The 17,967-nt window shown below is 50.7% G+C and overlaps 1 protein-coding gene across 1 annotated transcript; it reads right to left on the minus strand.

Moving 5' to 3' along the window:
• Window positions 1–15,865: 15,865 nt before the first annotated feature.
• On the minus strand, window positions 15,866–16,663 carry LOC124681205 (calcium-binding protein CP1-like). Its single transcript, XM_047216148.1, has one exon. It carries the CDS (start codon window positions 16,538–16,540, stop codon window positions 16,055–16,057), a length of 486 nt encoding a protein of 161 aa, XP_047072104.1. The 5' UTR covers window positions 16,541–16,663; the 3' UTR covers window positions 15,866–16,054.
• Window positions 16,664–17,967: the final 1,304 nt, after the last annotated feature.

Here is a 17,967-nt window from a genome sequence, read left to right on the forward strand (position 1 = left end):
TGCCGAAGTGCCGGCTCTCGTTTTCTCGCTGTTTTTGGTTTCGAAATCCTAGTAACGAAATATTCTCGGAATTGGACGAAACGAAGACCCAGGTGCCTATTTTTCCACGGAGCTTCCAGAAGACCGAAGAACACACGAAGTGGGGCCACGAGGTGGCGACACCATAGGCCGGCGCGGCCCAGGGGGGGCCCGCGCCGCCCTATGGTGTGGCCCCCTCGTCTGGCCCCCGACTCTGCCCTTCCGCCTACTTAAAGCCTCCGTCGTGAAACCCCTGAGCGAAAAACCACGATACGGAAAACCTTACTGAGACGCCGCCGCCGCCGATCCCATCTCGGGGGATTCTGGAGATCTCCTCCGGCACCCTGCCGGAGAGGGGATTCATCTCCCGGAGGACTCTACACCGCCATGGTCGCCTCCGGAGTGATGAGTGAGTAGTTCACCCCTGGACTATGGGTCCATAGCAGTAGCTAGATGGTTGTCTTCTCCTCATTGTGCTTCATTGTTGGATCTTGTGAGCTGCCTAACATGATCAAGATCATCTATCCGTAATTCTATATGTTGTGTTTGTCGGGATCCGATGGATAGAGAATACTATGTCATGTTAATTATCAAGTTATTATACATGTGTTGTTTATGATCTTGCATGCTCTCCGTTTCTAGTAGAGGCTCTGGCCAAGTTTTTACTTTTAACTCCAAGAGGGAGTACTTATGCTCGATAGTGGGTTCATGCCCGCATTGACACCGGGACGGTGACGGAAAGTTCTAAGGTTGTGTTGTGCTTGTTGCCACTAGGGATAAAACATTGGCGCTATGTCCGAGGATGTAGTTGCTGATTACATTACGCACCATACTTAATGCAATTGTCCGTTGCTTTGCAACTTAATACTGGAGGGGTTCGGATGATAACCTGAAGGTGGACTTTTTAGGCATAGATGCAGTTGGATGGCGGTCTATGTAATTTGTCGTAATGCCCAATTAAATCTCACTATACTTATCATGTCATGTATGTGCATTGTTATGCCCTCTCTATTTGTCAATTGCCCGACTGTAATTTGTTCACCCAACATGCTTTTATCTTATGGGAGAGACACCTCTAGTGAACTGTGGACCCCGGTCCATTCTTTAATACCTGAAATACAAATCTGTCTGCAATACTTGTTTTACTCGTTTTCTCTGCAAACAATCATCTTCCACACAATACGGTTAATCCTTTGTTACAGACAAGCCGGTGAGATTGACAACCTCACCGTTTCGTTGGGGCAAAGTACTTTGGTTGTGTTGTGCAGGTTCCACGTTGGCGCCGGAATCTCCGGTGTTGCGCCGCACTACATCCCGCCGCCATCAACCTTCAACGTGCTTCTTGGCTCCTCCTGGTTCGATAAACCTTGGTTTATTTCTGAGGGAAAACTTGCTGCTGTGCGCATCATACCTTCCTCTTGGGGTTGCCCAACGAACGTGTGAAATACACGCCATCACCCTTCGGGGGCTTTGGGCGAGTAACCGAACCTGGGAGACGAATGTCTTCCTCAGATGCGGAGACGAAGCCGAGAGCGCGAAGCTTGTTGATGTCGCGATTGGAAATGGCGGAGGCGCTCCAATCACGGCTAACTTTGACCGCCTCCGAGGTGCTGCCGCTCTTCTTCTTGCCCATGGTGAGCGAAGCTTCTGCTGAAGAGACAGAGGAACAAGGAGGCTTGAGGGAGAAGATGAGCAGTAAGCGGGGTAAAAGATAAAAAAGAGAGGAGGCCCCCTATTTATCCCGTAAGAATTTGTGCCCAATCGTGGCCATAACTCCACAAAGCGTCGTGGGGGGTGGGGCAGATCTGACCGTACACGTGGCGCTTGAAGAAGGAGTGGAACCGGCGGCCCATTATTCCCACGTCGTGCGAAAATCGAGGAGACGCCTCGATCGCCACGCGTGCATTGGTCAAGCCCTAAAAACTGCCTGCGCAGAGCTAGGGTGGGTCCGTCAGGTCAAGTCTTGTCAATCAAGCCACAAAAGTTACACGTCAACAGTGACGTCATAAAAAAAACTTGAAGCATTCGAAGGAAAAAAGAAGAGTTATCGGATGAAGGACTTGAGTCTACGCCCGGCTGCAGACATCCGTACCTAGACTCGGGGGCTACTCCCATCGGGAGCGCTGACGCGCACCCGATAAAATAAAGACTCGACAGAATGAGCAGTCGAAGGAAGAAGGTTTGAGTCAGCATTCGGTTGCAAAGCGCTCGCACCCAGACACTCGGGGGCTATTACTCCCATCGGGAGCGCGTGATGCATACCTGATAAAAGTTTTTTGCACTCCAGGATCATGCCCGGGGACTTGATTCTGTGTAGGGTAATGTTGTTTTGCCATCGGCAGTTAACCAAACAACAGTTGGGCACGTTACTCATTATCCTTTGCATAAAGAAATTATATCGGATGACCTATGAAGATCTCGGCAGAGGAAAATATTCGAGTGGTACAACTTGAGTCTACGCGCGGGCTGTGAGCATCCGCACCTAGACTCGGGGGCTACTCCCATCGGGAGCGCTGACGCGCACCCGATAAAATGAAGATAGTGCAGATTCAAGGTGAACAAGGACAATGAAGGAGAAGAACATAAGGAGAAGACATACTTTAGTCTCTACCCGAACTATCTTCGGCTAGATACTCGGGGGGCTACTGACGTGGGCACTACCCTTCGGGTAGCCCACATTACCCTATCCTGTATTGACTAATTGGAGGCCCATGAAGACACATGAAGGCGAGATGGGCGCACCAGAAGGTTCCTTGACGAGCAAGGCAAGGAAGCGATCGTACAAGGAAAGATCGGATCTGAAATTACTGTAAACATAGTCGTACTCGGTGAGATCTCTTGAGACCTGGCCTCCTATATAAAGGCCAGGAGAGGGGCTGCCGAGGGACACAATCAATCTTAGCAATACTAGCCAACAGAAGCGTAGAACTAGGATACCCTAGCAACCAGCATCTAGACGAGATCACAGCTGAACTATTCGGCACCCCATTGTAACCTGTTTTCATCGTAATCAAAGAACAGACAGGCAGGACGTAAGGGTTTTACCTCATCGAGGGCCCCGAACCTGGGTAAATCGCTCTCCCTGCTTGTCTGTGAACCGATGTCTCGTGTCAGCTTACAGGATTCCATCAACCCTAAGCCCCTATCGGAGGGCATTGCCGAGGAGTTGTTGACTGCCAAAACCCACCGGCGGGCAGCGGCCTTGTCAACACTGTAGAGCCGGGGGGAGCCTAGAGCTGCGGCTGGCTGAGACCCCTCCGAGCGACGGCCCGCAATGCTCTTCTGGTCACACGCGGCGTTGCGAGGTGCAAGGGCGTGCCACCTGACCTATACCTGGTCGGGAAGGTGATGAGATTGCCTCGCTTAATTTCCCGCGGGGCATACATGTAAACGTTAAATACGAGCCTCGATCGGCTCTCGAGTTATCCCGTGAATCGGCTCAAAGAGCCGATCCACCCATGATCCGTACGGGGTGTACGAATACTTGGTGGTCCTGCTTGATCAAGATGAAGCTAATGAGATCTACGACGATTTAGGGTTTTCACCACATAATCGGATCATCCTACTCCGAGTTGGGCCGTATGGCCACGCACGGTGCTCGTAAGCCGATCCTAAACAAGGCCGTAAAACCAACATGAAGTTGATCCTAGGAACATCCCGTTTAGGACTTGCGAACGCCACCCTACGTGCCACAGGATCCTCCCCCCTTTGTAAGGCCAAACTATTGCGGATATTAAACTAATCCTTGTAGAACAAGGAGCAATCGTAACGGATCGGATCTACTAAATAATGATCAAGCGGGTGCCGCCCCCACACCTGAGATAGGCGTGAGGACGGCTAGATATGCAAGGGTTGCACTACGTAAGCATGCTTAAACGAAGAACAAATGCTAACCCTAACACATCTAATGATAACTACGTTGCTCGCCATCAAAAGCGCTTCGAGTACGAGCAACGCATGAACAACGTGGGGCTTGTGCTGCCTAGATCGCAAGATGCGATCTAGGCAGCATGTCGCTTACCCGATAGAAACCCTCGAGACGAAGGAGTTGGCGATGCGCCGAGATTGGTTTGTTTTTGGGGTTGAACGTGAGTTGTTGTTTATTCCATAAACCCTAGGTACATATTTATAGTCCAGGGGACTTTCTAATGTGGGCATGCACTAAACCGTGCACGACTCGGATTCTATCTCTTATAATAAACTACTAAGTAAAGATACACGGGCAATTCAGCCCAAGACCCTTCGTGCCGAGCCGCCTTAGAATCCTTTCACAGGTAATCAGCACAAGCCCGGCCCACCTCTCGGATTCGTCTAAAATCTGGTGATAACACATGCCCCCTCTGGTTTTGGAAATAACATTTCCAAAATCATTATGCTTTCCCTTCGAGAGGTCACGTCGTAGCGAGTAGAGCCGTTACGGCATCCGTCATCATTATGCCCTGTCTTCTCGGCTTCTCTAAAAATCCTGACGGCTTTAGCATCGATCCCTTGGAAGTTGTAATGGCATTAATCCTTCGCCGGATTCATCATTATTTAACCGCGCCGACCGGTTAGCTCTCTCTCATATCCTCTATTCCATCCCCGCTATCGGCACCAAAAACCCCCTCTTCCTGTAGCAATGTCTTCCTCTTCCTCTTCTTTCTCCAAACTCTTCCCCCAATCTTCGCCGAAGAAGAAGACCGAAGGCAGCTCTCCACCCCGCGAGTGAATCCCTTCTCCTCCGACAAGGAGAAAAAAGAAGGAGAAGCAGCGAAGGCCAAAGCCTCTCCTTCTGCCCAGCTCCCGCCGAAGAAGCGCCCCCGCATGTGGGCGGACAGCGAGGACGAGGATGATGACGAAGAGGAAGAGGAGGAGGACGACTCTTCCTCCTCCATCGGGTACCCGCCGACCAAGCGCTTCCGCTCCCGGGCGGACAGCGAGGATGATGATGATGACGAGGAGGAAGAGGCCCCGGCCAAGGGCTGGGGCAGCAGCCGACGAAGAGCTCCCTGGGAGCAGCGCCGATGACGTCGGCGGCGGCGATGACGAGGACAGCGACGACTAGTAGTATAGGACTAGTAGTAGCAGTGCACTAGGCACCGAGATCCCTCTTTTGAGAGCCATCGGCTCTTTCTTGTAAAGCCGCTCCTTGGAATTAATGAAATTGTTCTTTCCATTTATCCTTTAATTGCTCCAATTTCATTCCCTCCGTTTGCCATGCTAAGACCGACAGCAACGCGTCGGACTTCTTTCCTTTCTTGCAGAGCAACAGACACGAGTCCAAGCCCTGTACTAGGCGTCGGCTTTTCCTTCCCGGTTCCTCGCCCGAGACGGCCATGATGCGGCCGCAGCCGAGGTAATCCCGATCGGCTCCCAAGAACAAGGCATCTTCCAGGCTTGTTGCCCCCCGAGTCTCGGCCAACGCAAAACAGAGACGAGGATACGCGCATGAATTGTATAGACCTGGGCCTGATCGTGTGTGGGGAAATTCCTTATGTAGCGTCAGCCGATTTGAACACAAATCGGCCTCTCTGAGCGGAAAGCCTTCAAGGTGAGCTGCCCCCCGAGTTCTTACTCGAGGCGAGAATGTGCCACAGCCGATCCTCTTTCTTCCTCTGACAGCCGATAATCTTCCGTTCCAGCTGTACTAACCCCACAGATTGGATAATCCTCACACAACCAGAGTCGATGGCTACGCATCGGTCCGTTTCTTGATTCCGAAGTCGATGTCCGCTGCATCGGCCGTGCCTCGAAAATTTTCACTTTTCGAATTTTTTTTTTTTTACAGACCGACCCGTGCATCGGCCCCCATATCTCAATACCCGTCAACAAAAGATGAGATGCTTCTGTTGTATACCCTCATATTTCCATATACCCAGGTGCCCCCGAGCCGATTCTCGTCAAGAAAATTGATGGTATCGGCTCCGTTGGATAACATGTTGAACCCGTGCGAAAGGTAGGTGAGGATAATTTTGGCCGATTGCTGGAGTCGGCCTCCACGTTGCTTGTTCGTTGAAGGTTTTGTAAGTTCCCTTCGTAAATTTTTTGGGGCCGATCACAAGGATCAGCCTCTCTGGTTTGCCCATTGGTTTGATCTTGCTACTTTGTCGGTCTGGATGAAACCAACCCAACCTCCGACTTGATGCGCCTGCTCGTCGTCCACCTTGTGTGCTCCGTAGAGTCGTGGAGCGCTACGCTCTGTCGGCAAGACGAGTACCATGTTTGTGCCCGCCGATGTCTCATCATCGGCTCTCCTCTGTTTAGGGCGCCACTCCATTTTCCGTGGACGACCCTCTTCATCCAGGGTTCGCTGAACCTTTGCAGCCAGATCGGGCCGTGCCTTTCTTAGCGTATGCAGGTACAACCTTTCGGCTTCCTCCAGGCCGCGCAATCGCCGAACCCTGCGCTTCGGGAACGGCTGAGTCCGTCGGGGCACCACCTTGGCCGGTGGTACCGTCTTCTTCCACTTCTCCCTCGTCTTCCGAATCTTCAAGATCTGCCCAACGAGGTGACTCGGCCGCATTTGCTTTGTGGTGGGAGAGGCCCTAAGCGCTCGAACACGGACACGTTGGCTGCCTCCTTCTTTTTCTGATTGCATTCTGGGCAATTGCCGATTGTGGGCAATCGGCTCATTCCCGAATCCCAGCAGTGACTGAAGAAGGGGCAGTCCCAATGCCTGGCGTTGTCGTCTTGCTCCCTTGATGCTTCCGTGGCATAGCGCTCATGCTCCTCCTCATCGTGATCCTGCCGACGATATCTTCTGGCTTCTCTAGCCAAACGATTTCCTCTATCACTGTAATAGGGGCGCCGGCGTTGACCATACTGATTAACATATTTGTTGAGGAGGTGATCAGAGAGGGGCCGCTGATATCTTATATTCTTCACCTCTCCCTCTGTGGCATAGCGCTTGCCATCATGACGGAGCCGATCGCATGGAGCGGCCTCATCTGTATCCTTGCTGTGAGAGCAGCTGCCCTCATCTCCATCTTTGCCAGAGTGGTTTCCAGGCCCTACCATGTTGATGCTGAACGAGGGGCCTGGCTGGCAACTTTCAGGGTAGGTGATTCCTACCATGTTAACGGCGGGGAAGGGTTGGGTGTCGACCTTCATGGCGTACTCGGTTGAAAATTAGCCGCCCCTTCTCTATCGCCGCTTGGATGTGCCGACGCCACACCCGGCGGTCGTTGGTGGCATGGGAAAGCGAGTTGTGGAATTTGCAGTACGGCTTTCCGTTTAGCTCTTTCGCCGTGGGGAACTTGAGACCTTCGAGAACCGTCAACTCGTTTCTCCTTGAGCAGGAGGTCGAAGATTTGTTCGGTCTTGGTCACGTCAAAATCAAATCCCTCGGGCGGCCCCGGTGGCTTTACCCATTTGCGAGCCACGGGGGTTCCTCCCCGAGTCCACTCGGCCACTGCTATCTCTTGGCCTCCCGCGAGCATTTCATCCTCCTCCGTATCGACCATGACTATCGCACGCTTGAACTTGTCTTGGTACGAGTCGGGGTGGCGCTGTTCATATGCCGATAGTTTCTGAACCATGTGCGCCGGTGAGGGATAATCTGCTTGGGAGGCCATGTCCTTGAGCTGTGTTGCAAGGCCCGCTACCGCCAACTCGATCGCTTCCTTTTCGGTTATACGAACCGAATAACATCGGTTCCTAAGATTCTCGAAGCGCTGGATGTATTCCGTCACCGTTTCCCCGCGCTTCGACGTAATTGTGCTAGATCGGCAATGCCGTACTCGGAAGCTTCGTATGGTATTGCATATGGAACTCGTTCTTCCAATTGCTTCCAAGATCGGATGGAGTTCGCTGGTAGAGAGGTGTACCATCCAAAAGCCGATCCCGTGAGGGACTCGTGAAAAGAGCCTCACGCGTAGCTGATCCGACACCGAAGCCGGTCCTAGTTGAGCCAAATATCGGCCGACGTGCTCGATGGAGCTGGAGCCATCCGATCCACCGAATTTGGAGAAGTCGGGGAGCCGATATTTTGGTGGCAGCGGGATCATCTCGTAATCGTCGTGGTACGGCTTGGAATAGCCGACCGCCCTTCTTTTCGGCATCATGCCGAACTGGTCTCTCGGCATGGTACCGATCCGATCCGCCGTGCCGGCCGTAGGAGTTGCACTCCGAAGATTCGCCGGGTGGCGTACTTGGCCTGCCACGTTTGCTTTTCCAGCTCCGAGCCGCCTGCGGGAGCTGGGCTCGGGAGTTTCGTCGGTGTGGCGTATTTAGTTAGCCACGTCCGCTCTGTCGCCGACGTTCCTCCTGTCTTCGCCGGAGTCCCCGATGTTGTGGCCTGGTTTGTGAGTGCCCAGTCACCACAATCCGGCACATACATGCATGCGTACCCATGAGGGATCTCCTTAGGCGCCTCCATTAAGAACTGGTAGTCACTGGGGTCGCCACCAATTCTGTAGACGAGGAATGCCGGTGTAGTCGGCACTTCAGCAGGTGCCGCCAACGCAAATGGCAGCGGGGGACGGGACCGGAATGGCAATTCTCCTTGATGCGTCCCGAGAGCTGGTCCCGACGGCGAGTGCCGGTGGCTCATGATCTCCTGGATCACGCGCGAGCGACACGCTCCGAGCACGTTAACCAAGTTCTCGGAGTGGCGGTGTAGCGAGTGAGCCACCGGGTAGTTGATCTCCCGCCGCGGACCCCTGGTGCGTTCCTCCGACGGGGAAGAAAGGTCTATCCCATCGAGTGCACCTTCCGGTGAGAACCCCTTCCATCCGATGCCACCGAACGGGTTCTCCCGAAAGAGCCGATGAGGTCGGCTTCGAGGGTAGCCTTGATCTCATTGTATTGCTTCTTGAGGTCGTCGGGCGGATCCTCGTAGGTGATCGGCGTGCCGTCCGCCATCTCGGATGTAGATGGCGATGTGGTTGATGTAGACGATTGTCCCACCGGGCGTGCCGTGAATGTGTTGACCGCCAAAACCCACCGGCGGGCGGCGGCCTTGTCAACACCGTAGAGCCGGGGGAGCCTAGAGCTGCGGCTGGCCGAGACCCCTCCGAGCGACGGCCCGCAATGCTCTTCGGTCACACGCGGCGTTGCGAAGTGCAGGGCGTGCCACCTGACCTATACCCGGTCGGGAAGGTGATGAGATTGCCTCGCTTAATTTCCTGCAGGGGCATACATGTAAACGTTAAATACGAGCCTCGATCGGCTCTCGGGTTATCCCGTGAATCGGCTCAAAGAGCCGATCCACCCATGATCCGTACGGGGTGTACGAATACTTGGTGGTCCTGCTTGATCAAGATGAAGCTAATGAGATCTACGACGATTTAGGGTTTTCACCACATAATCGGATCATCCTACTCCAGAGTTGGGCCGGATGGCCACGCACGGTGCTCGTAAGCCGATCCTAAACAAGGCCGGAAAACCAACATGAAGTTGATCCTAGGAACATCCCGTTTAGGACTTGCGAACGCCACCCTACGTGCCACGGGATCCTCCCCCTTTGTAAGGCCAAACTATTGCAGATATTAAACTAATCCTTGTAGAACAAGGAGCAATCGTAACGGATCAGATCTACTAAATAATGATCAAGCGGGTGCCGCCCCCACACCTGAGATAGGCGTGAGGACGGCTAGATATGCAAGGGTTGCACTACGTAAGCATGCTTAAACGAAGAACAAATGCTAACCCTAACACATCTAATGATAACTACGTTGCTCGCCATCAAAAGCGCTTCAGTACGAGCAACGCATGAACAACGTGGGGCTTGTGCTGCCTAGATCGCAAGATGCGATCTAGGCAGCATGTCGCTACCGATAGAAACCCTCGAGACGAAGGAGTTGGCGATGCGCCGAGATTGGTTTGTTTTTGGGGTTGAACGTGAGTTGTTGTTTATTCCATAAACCCTAGGTACATATTTATAGTCCAGGGGACTTTCTAATGTGGGCATGCACTAAACCGTGCACGACTCGGATTCTATCTCTTATAATAAACTACTAAGTAAAGATACACGGGCAATTCAGCCCAAGACCCTTCGTGCCGGGCCGCCTTAGAATCCTTTCACGGGTAATCAGCACAAGCCCGGCCCACCTCTCGGATTCGTCTAAAATCTGGTGATAACGGGAGTACCCTCGACGGTAACCCCAAGAGGAAGGTGTGATGCGCACAGCGAGCAAGTTTTCCCTCGGTAAGAAACCAAGGTTATCGAACCAGGAGGAGCCAAGAAGCACGTTGAAGGTTGATGGCGGCGGAGTGTAGTGCGGCGTAACACCGGGGATTCCGGCGCCAACGTGGAACTCCGCACAACACAATCAAAGTACTTTGCCCCAACGTAACAGTTGAGGTTGTCAATCTCACCGGCTTGTCGTAAACAAAGGATTAGATGTATAGTGTGGATGATGATGATTGTTTGCGAAGAACGATAAAGAACAATTGCGTAGATTGTATTTCATATGTAAAGAATAGGACCGGGGTCCACAGTTCACTAGTGGTGTCTCTCCCATAAGATAACGAGATGTTGGGTGAACAAATTACGGTTGGGCAATTGACAAATAAAGAAGGCATAACAATGCACATACATATATCATGATGAGTACAATGAGATTTAATCAGGGCATTACGACAAAGTACATAGACCGCTATCCAGCATGCATCTATGCCTAAAAAGTCCACCTTCAGGTTATCATCTGAATCCCTTCCAGTATTAAGTTGTAAACAACATACAATTGCATTAAGTATGGTGCGTAATGTAATCAACACAAATATCCTTAGACAAAGCATCGATGTTTTATCCCTAGTAGAAACAGCACATCCACAACCTTAGAATTTTCTGTCATCGTCCCAGCATTAAATGGAGGCATGAACCCACTATCGAGCATAAATACTCCCTCTTGGAGTCACAAGTATCAACTTGGCCGAGCCTCTACTAGCAACGGAGAGCATGCAAGAACATAAATAACATATATGATAGATTGATAATCAATTTGACATAGTATTCAATATTCATCGGATCCCAACAAACACAACATGTAGGATTACAAATAGATGATCTTGATCATGATAGGCAGCTCACAAGATCTAACATGATAGCACAATGAGGAGAATACAACCATCTAGCTACTGCTATGGACCCATAGTCCAGGGGTGGACTACTCACACATCGATCCGGGGGCGATCATGGCGATGAAGAGACCTCCGGGAGATGATTCCCCTCTCCGGCAGGGTGCCGGGGCGATCTCCTGAATCCCCCGAGATGGGATTGGCGGCGGCGTCTCTGGAAGGTTTTCCGTATCGTGGCTCTCGGTACTGGGGTTTTCGCGACGAAGGCTTTAAGTAGGCGGAAGGGCAGGTCAAGGGGCGTCACGAGGGGCCCACACAACAGGCCGGCGCGGCCAGGGCTTGGGCCGCGCCGCCCTGTTGTGTGGCCACCTCGTGGCCCCACTTCGTATCCTCTTCGGTCTTCTGGAAGCTTCTTGGAAAAATAGGACACTGGGCGTTGATTTCGTCCAATTCTGATAATATTTCCTTACTAGGATTTCTGAAACCAAAAACAGCAGAAAACAACGAATCGGCTCTTCGGCATCTCGTCAATAGGTTAGTGCCGAAAAATGCATAATAATGACATATAATGTGTATAAAACATGTGAGTATCATCATAAAAGTAGCATGGAACATAAGAAATTATAGTTACGTTTGGGACGTATCACTCACTCAAGATGATCTAGCATCATCATCTACATTACTCAACCTTAGACTAGGGTTTCTTCTTTAGTGTTTAGAAAACCACTCTTCTTAGTGAAATAGGGATTTAGGGTTTCTATTTAGTTATTTGGAGAAATAATTTCCTCTCATTGAATCTTCTTAAGATTTAATCTCCTCAATTCATAAAGGTGAGATCATGTTGACCAAGGTCAATACTTCACATTTATTATTTGAGAAAAAAATGATTTAAATGAGATTCATTATCTCATGCAATTTAAATAACTATTTGATTTAAGATCCTCAAGTGAGCAAGTATGAGAACTTGTAACTAAGATCATCACATTACTTCATATCACTTGGGAAGATGATTTAAATGAGGTGCTACACCTCATAGATTTAAAATCCTAAGTTTGAAAATAATTTAAATGGGCTAGTAATGACTACATAGCCAATATTTTGCGCTAGCCCATGATCATGCACACAACTAAGTCATGTTTTTACATAATCAATTAGACAAGGTGAAATGTGATTTATGAGAGTTGAAAACAACTCAAAATCACTTATGGTTGATTTTTAAAAATTGTTTGAAATCTGAAAAGTCCCTACCTTGTTATTTTTGCCACTTTAATTCTACAAAAGATCTAGAGTTCAAACTAGTGGGGTTGGATGGAGCTTTTCATAAGCTTTCCAACAATATCAAATTCACTAAATTTGGCCAAGTAGATTTGGAGATATTCACTTTCTAATTAAGCACCAGTATTGAATTTGACTGAAAGATTTAAATCGAATTCAAATTTCCGGGCCTAGGCGGGAAAGAGAAATGGGCCAGGAGAGGGGAAAAGAGCTGGGCTGGCCCAACTACGCGTCCAGCGCGAGCAGGCCGTCTGACGAGGTGGGCTCCACCTGTCAGCGATACATAAACACCGAACCGGTACCGATCATGCTGGGACGTAGGATTAGAACACGGATCGATAGCTCACGCTCGTCGTCTACGTCGATGAGAGTGGCTCTCTGGCGCGGCGAGGCTAGGGGGTGGGCGAGCTCACCGGCGGTCGGTAGACGGCGGCGTTGACGCGAGGCGATGTTGCGGACGACGGCGGATCTTCTAGTACCGGCGGCGACTCTAGTGGTGGCGGAAATCGGCGGCGACCTTCTCAGCACCGCCGCGGACTTCAGCTGGCGATTGGAGGTCTACTGGCGACGATGTGGAGTGGAGAGGGGTGGAGGAGGTCGAGAAGAGGATGGGGAGCAAGATGGTGTGAGCAATTCATCGCGGGGTGGCCTCCTTTTATAGGGTCGAGAGGTGGCCGTGGGGTGCGAGCGAGGTCGACGGTGGCTATGGCGTCTGGAGCTGTGAAGGGGCAAGGCGAGGGCAGGGCTAGGTAGGCGACGTCAAAGTGAGGCTAGGGAGCGTGCTGGCGCAGCAAATGATGGCATGTGGCGAGCATGAGTGTGATGGGAGCGGGTAGTGCCGTGGCGGAGGACGACGATCATGGCGATGGCAACGGCGCACGCGCGGACCAAAGGAGTTGTCCTGGAGCTAGCTGGGTCAGAGGGGAGTGCGCGTGCAAGAGAAGAAAGTGAGGGGAGGACGGAGGCGACTAGGCAAGGCGACGTCCTGGCGCGTCCAGAGTCGTGCTAGTGCACGCTCTGGCGTGGCCTGGGCGTGGTGATCACGTCGTGTTCAGTGTCTTGGAGGCATTTCTTTGGCCAGGGATCATGTCTAGCATGTCTGATCTAGCAGAGAAAGGGGAGGCTAGCTGACATGGTCAGAGGGAGTGGTGAGGTCCAGGGACATGGGTGGCATGATGGTGCTCACCATGCTGACATGGGGTGGCATGGGAGTGGTGCAGGGCTCTCCTTGGGTCAACTATGGCATGGTTATGATCAGTGTGATGAGTCAAGTCTAAAAGACAAGGTGAGGGTGACCAGAGGGGTAGGATGGCATGGGTTGGCATGGTGATGTCCAATTCAATGGCATGGGCTTGGCATTGATCTTGTGTGCATATTTTTCTTGGTCTTGGAGTGCTGCAAGCTCAAATGTGATAAGGTGAGTGTGTTTGACATAGTGCACAAGGTTGAAGAGGGCTAGGGGTGTGCACATTTGATTAAAGGCAAAAGTGTATGTGACACATGCATAGTCCTTGGCATGGTTTTGTGTGATGATGATCATCCAAGGTTTGGTCATTTCATTGATGTGCCTTTAGGGTACAACAAGTGTACTCTCAAGGAGGACAAGGGAGAGAGAGAGAGAGGAAAAGTGAAAAGTGAAGATAAAGTGACTTGTACTTTTATTCTCCTCTATGTGTACTTCCTATGTCTCAAGCCATTGTCTCTCTTGTATTTAATTTTGACCAAAATTCTGCATGGTTGTGTTCTAAATGATGTTGGGCAACAATGTGTGGCATTGGTTTGAAAATTGGAGAGGTTTGGTGAAATTTCTAAAAAGTGGGGAAATCTAGAATCTGTTTCAACATAGCATCTTGGCTTGACTATTCTGAGCAATGGTCAATGATCTGTTCAAAGTGGTCAACACCAAAGTTGTTCATCTTGATGAGGTCTTGGATGAGGTGCAAATATTTGGAGGGTTTTGGTTTAGAAATCTCTTAATAGAAGGGCCCAAAGTAGGGTACTTGTTAAAAGTGTCACATGTGACCATCATCACATGCAACTTGTAATTTTCATTTCTTTGATTTTTGATTTGATTTTTTTGACCCAATTGATGTTGTTGAGTGTTGAAATGGTATAGAGGAGTGATCCAACCATTCACACCAAGTCTTAGGGTCAAAATTCTCAAATTCACAAATTGGCTATTTACTCTCATATGCCTATCTATAAAGTTTTGTTTTCTTGTTATAATCTTTTGTTTCTCCTCAGATTTGATTTGTTAAGCACTAGGTAGGGTTGATTAATGTTTTCCAAACATCTAATCAAGGTAGACGGGTCTAGGTTAAAGTTTTACAAAAATAGCCATAGGCACATAGGCCCTTTTTTTATTTAATTTCTTTTTATTTTGTTTTACCTTAGAAGGTGAAAAGAAAGTAAGGTTTAGAGTTTTAGGAACATTTGATAAGCATATCAACAACTATCCTGGCAATAGCACAAGAATTAAGTTGGAGCACTATGCATAGCACAATATGTAATACAAGTTTTTGTTGGTTCTCATTTTTGAAAAAAAAGAAATTCATTTTCTTCTTGTTTGAAAATTTGGGATGTTACATGGAGGTAGACATGGCCATCCACCACTTCTAGATGGGCTCGGCTAGCCGCCCGAAGATGTCAATGGATGTGAGCCCGAGCCACTCCTTGATCGACAACCAAAATCTTTTGGACAAGCGGCATTGTGTCTCTTTAGATTGCTTGTAAAATGGGCAAAGCCCATAATTAGGCCACCCTCTCTTCTCCAAATGATCAAATGTGCATATCCTATTTTGGATGGCCAGCCAAGCAAGGAGTTCAATCTTGGGAGGAGCCCAAACCTTCCACACCGTCTTATTCATGCAGGGAAGCATCGATCCAGAAAACATGTGCTTTTTAGGCCGAGAGCATTGAATATTCACCATTTTTGGTGGCGTTCTACACAATAGAATCAATCCTCCACATCCTCCCTAAGTTGGATCTCCTTTTCCACCCAAAGAGAGTTGAACTCAATAAAGTGGGGAATTGAAAACTTGCCCGATTTAATTTTGTTAAGATGTTCGATGTCCTTGGGTTTCTTGCCGGTTAAGCAAGGGGAGTTCTGACATGGTGCAAACCTACCATTATTAAATGGTGATGATACTAGAAGCATAGAAGAGGTTCATGTCGTCTTCATATGAGTTGCCCAAACCACAAACTTGACAAGAGGAAGATGTCCGTCAGTTTTTTCCACTTCTCACTTTATAGAAAAAGTAAAAACACACCTACATGCACGCACGGCTAGGCGTACAACGCCTTTGTAAGAGATAGAGAGTGATGTACTACATACAGCTACTGTATCAGAAATTCACAATAGATAATTTACATTCAATTTCCATACAGCTAGGCAGTATATAAATACTCCAGCCTCCAGGATTGAACTTAGGGAGTATATAAAAAGAAAACAGGTGCTACCTGTTTCACAATTTTTTCATCTATACTAGAGGAGAGAGATCCTGATTATATTCTGATGAAACGCAGTCCCACCTCAAATCGATCGATCAATGGAGTAAATAAAGATGCAAGACAATGCAGAATTAATTTTCTTTAATTAAGGGGTAACAGCTGCTACTACAATACAGACAAAACTCACGACTAACGAGAACCGCTCAATCAACATCCTTCTCATCCCCACCAACCAAATTTCGGGGGAAAAAGTCCCAAAAAATCAAGTTGAGTGCTTTTACACAGTCTCCGCCGGTCCGACTATTTTAGCGCCTCAGGCCTCAAAGTCTACGGCGAGTATTCTGGAGAGCGCTTGGAGCCCCACGCCGCCGTCGCCGTCGCCCGCGACGCTGATCATGGCGCGGACCTCGTCGTCGTCGACGGGCATGCCGGCCCAGCCGAGGTAGGCCTTGAGGTCCTCGAAGCCGACCTTGCCGTCCCCGTCGCGGTCCATGAGGCGGAACGCGTCCTCCATCGCGGACGTGGCGGCCGCGGCGCCCTTGGGGGCGCCGAGGAGACCCTCGAACTCGTGGTACTGCACGAAGCCGTCGCGGTCGGCGTCGGCGGCGGCGATCATGGCCGCGATGTCGTCGTCGCTGGCGGCGGCGTCGGCGCCGGTGTTGGCGGTGGCGTAGAAGGTCTTGAGGTCGTCGCGGCTGATGCGGCCGTCGCGGTCCGCGTCCAGCACGTCGAACGCCGGCCGCAGGTCCCCCGCGCCGGCTGGGAGGTCGAGGCCCGCGTACCTGCCGCCGGGACACATGCTTGCTGGCTCGCTGCTGCGGTGGTGCTGGGATGGAACGGGAAAAGGAAACCGCGGAGTAGTCTTCAGCTGGATCGGAACGCGTCCTCTGTTTTCTCGGGAGCAGGCAGAGAGAGGGACTAATTGCGGTTTGGGTATTCGTTTGAGAGGAGGGGAGGCCCGGATTTATAGGCGAGGGAGCGGGATTCTCCAGCTCGGCAGGAGCGTTTCCGTGGACCGGGTCTACGGGAACCGGTCCATTGGATCGTACCTTTTGATCTGGCAGATTTGCACCGGGTGAGGGGCGTTTCGTGGAGGTGGTGGGCTACGTCCTGGGGACAAGCCCCGTTTGTCAACACGGAGAAATATCAGCATATAATTAAATGGTTAACATTATTAAATGGTTTGATTTTTCGATGTGAGGTGCGAGGCAGCTTGGAGGGCAAGGAGCCGTCCATGCGATGCCGGCGCTACGGCCAAGTTCACGCCGGTCCAAGACGGATGACATGTAGGGTGACGTCAACGGTCAGTCTCCGAGAGCAGTCTCCGTCCGTGTGAGATACGTCGTGCCGTCAGCTTGGGGGATTCGACGAACCGTACAATCCTAGCAATTGCTCGTGAGCCCGTGTGGACGTGTGGTGTAGCCGTGTCAATGATTTTGCACCTTTCGGAAGGAAAGCTCGCACGTGACTGTTTTCAAGAGTGAAAGGTGCGGTGCCACGTCTACGTTCTGAAAAAGGTAAGACGTGGGAGAGCCAGCCATTTCGACTGGTGTAATTCATGTGGCTTTGCTAGCCTATCAGCTTGCATATAACTGGTGAGTTGTAACCACCGTCAGCCAGAGAAGGGTCGATGTAGACGTCTAGGGTGACAAACGCCGTGGTCTGTAGAAGATGGCTACAAATTTTATGTAGTCGATACGCGTTCAAAAATAAACGCTGACGTCACCTAGGTATGCGAAGCGAATACGCTCATTCCCATATTTATTTGATTCGGTTCTACCATAGTAGTGGTAGTATCATGCTATGGGCGGCGAATACGCACAAACCCTGTGGATTCCAATTTGTGTGGAGGCCTAGCTCCACTCCACAACCGACGGTGGAAACAGCTTTCACGGGGAGAGAATCCGGGCCGGCAAGACGATATGGTGGCGGGAGAGAATCGCTGGACATGTGCTCTCTGGCTGCTGGCTGGCCACCCGTGAGCCCGGGACGTACTCCAGGCTCGTGCGTGGCGACTCAAGCCATGTGCCACGTACGATGACGCTCGTGCCGGACCTGACATTCCCAAACCATCGATGGCCATGGAACCCGCCCACCATGCATGCATTTGCCTGGAGCGCAACGGCGCGACGTGGCATCCGGAACCGCTCTAGACTCTGGCGGTCTGTATACGTTTGGCCCGTTGCGGCGAGAGGACGGAGTGATAGAGCCATAGTGCCAAACCGA

Source organism: Lolium rigidum, unplaced genomic scaffold, assembly GCF_022539505.1.
Source record: "Lolium rigidum isolate FL_2022 unplaced genomic scaffold, APGP_CSIRO_Lrig_0.1 contig_35654_1, whole genome shotgun sequence".
In the NCBI taxonomy this organism is placed as follows: Eukaryota; Viridiplantae; Streptophyta; class Magnoliopsida; order Poales; family Poaceae; genus Lolium; species Lolium rigidum.

What these genes read in the sequence shown, in the direction of transcription:
- LOC124681205 (XM_047216148.1), bottom strand. Translation starts at nt 16,540, where the DNA reads ATGTGTCCCGGCGGCAGGTACGCGGGCCTCGACCTCCCAGCCGGCGCG.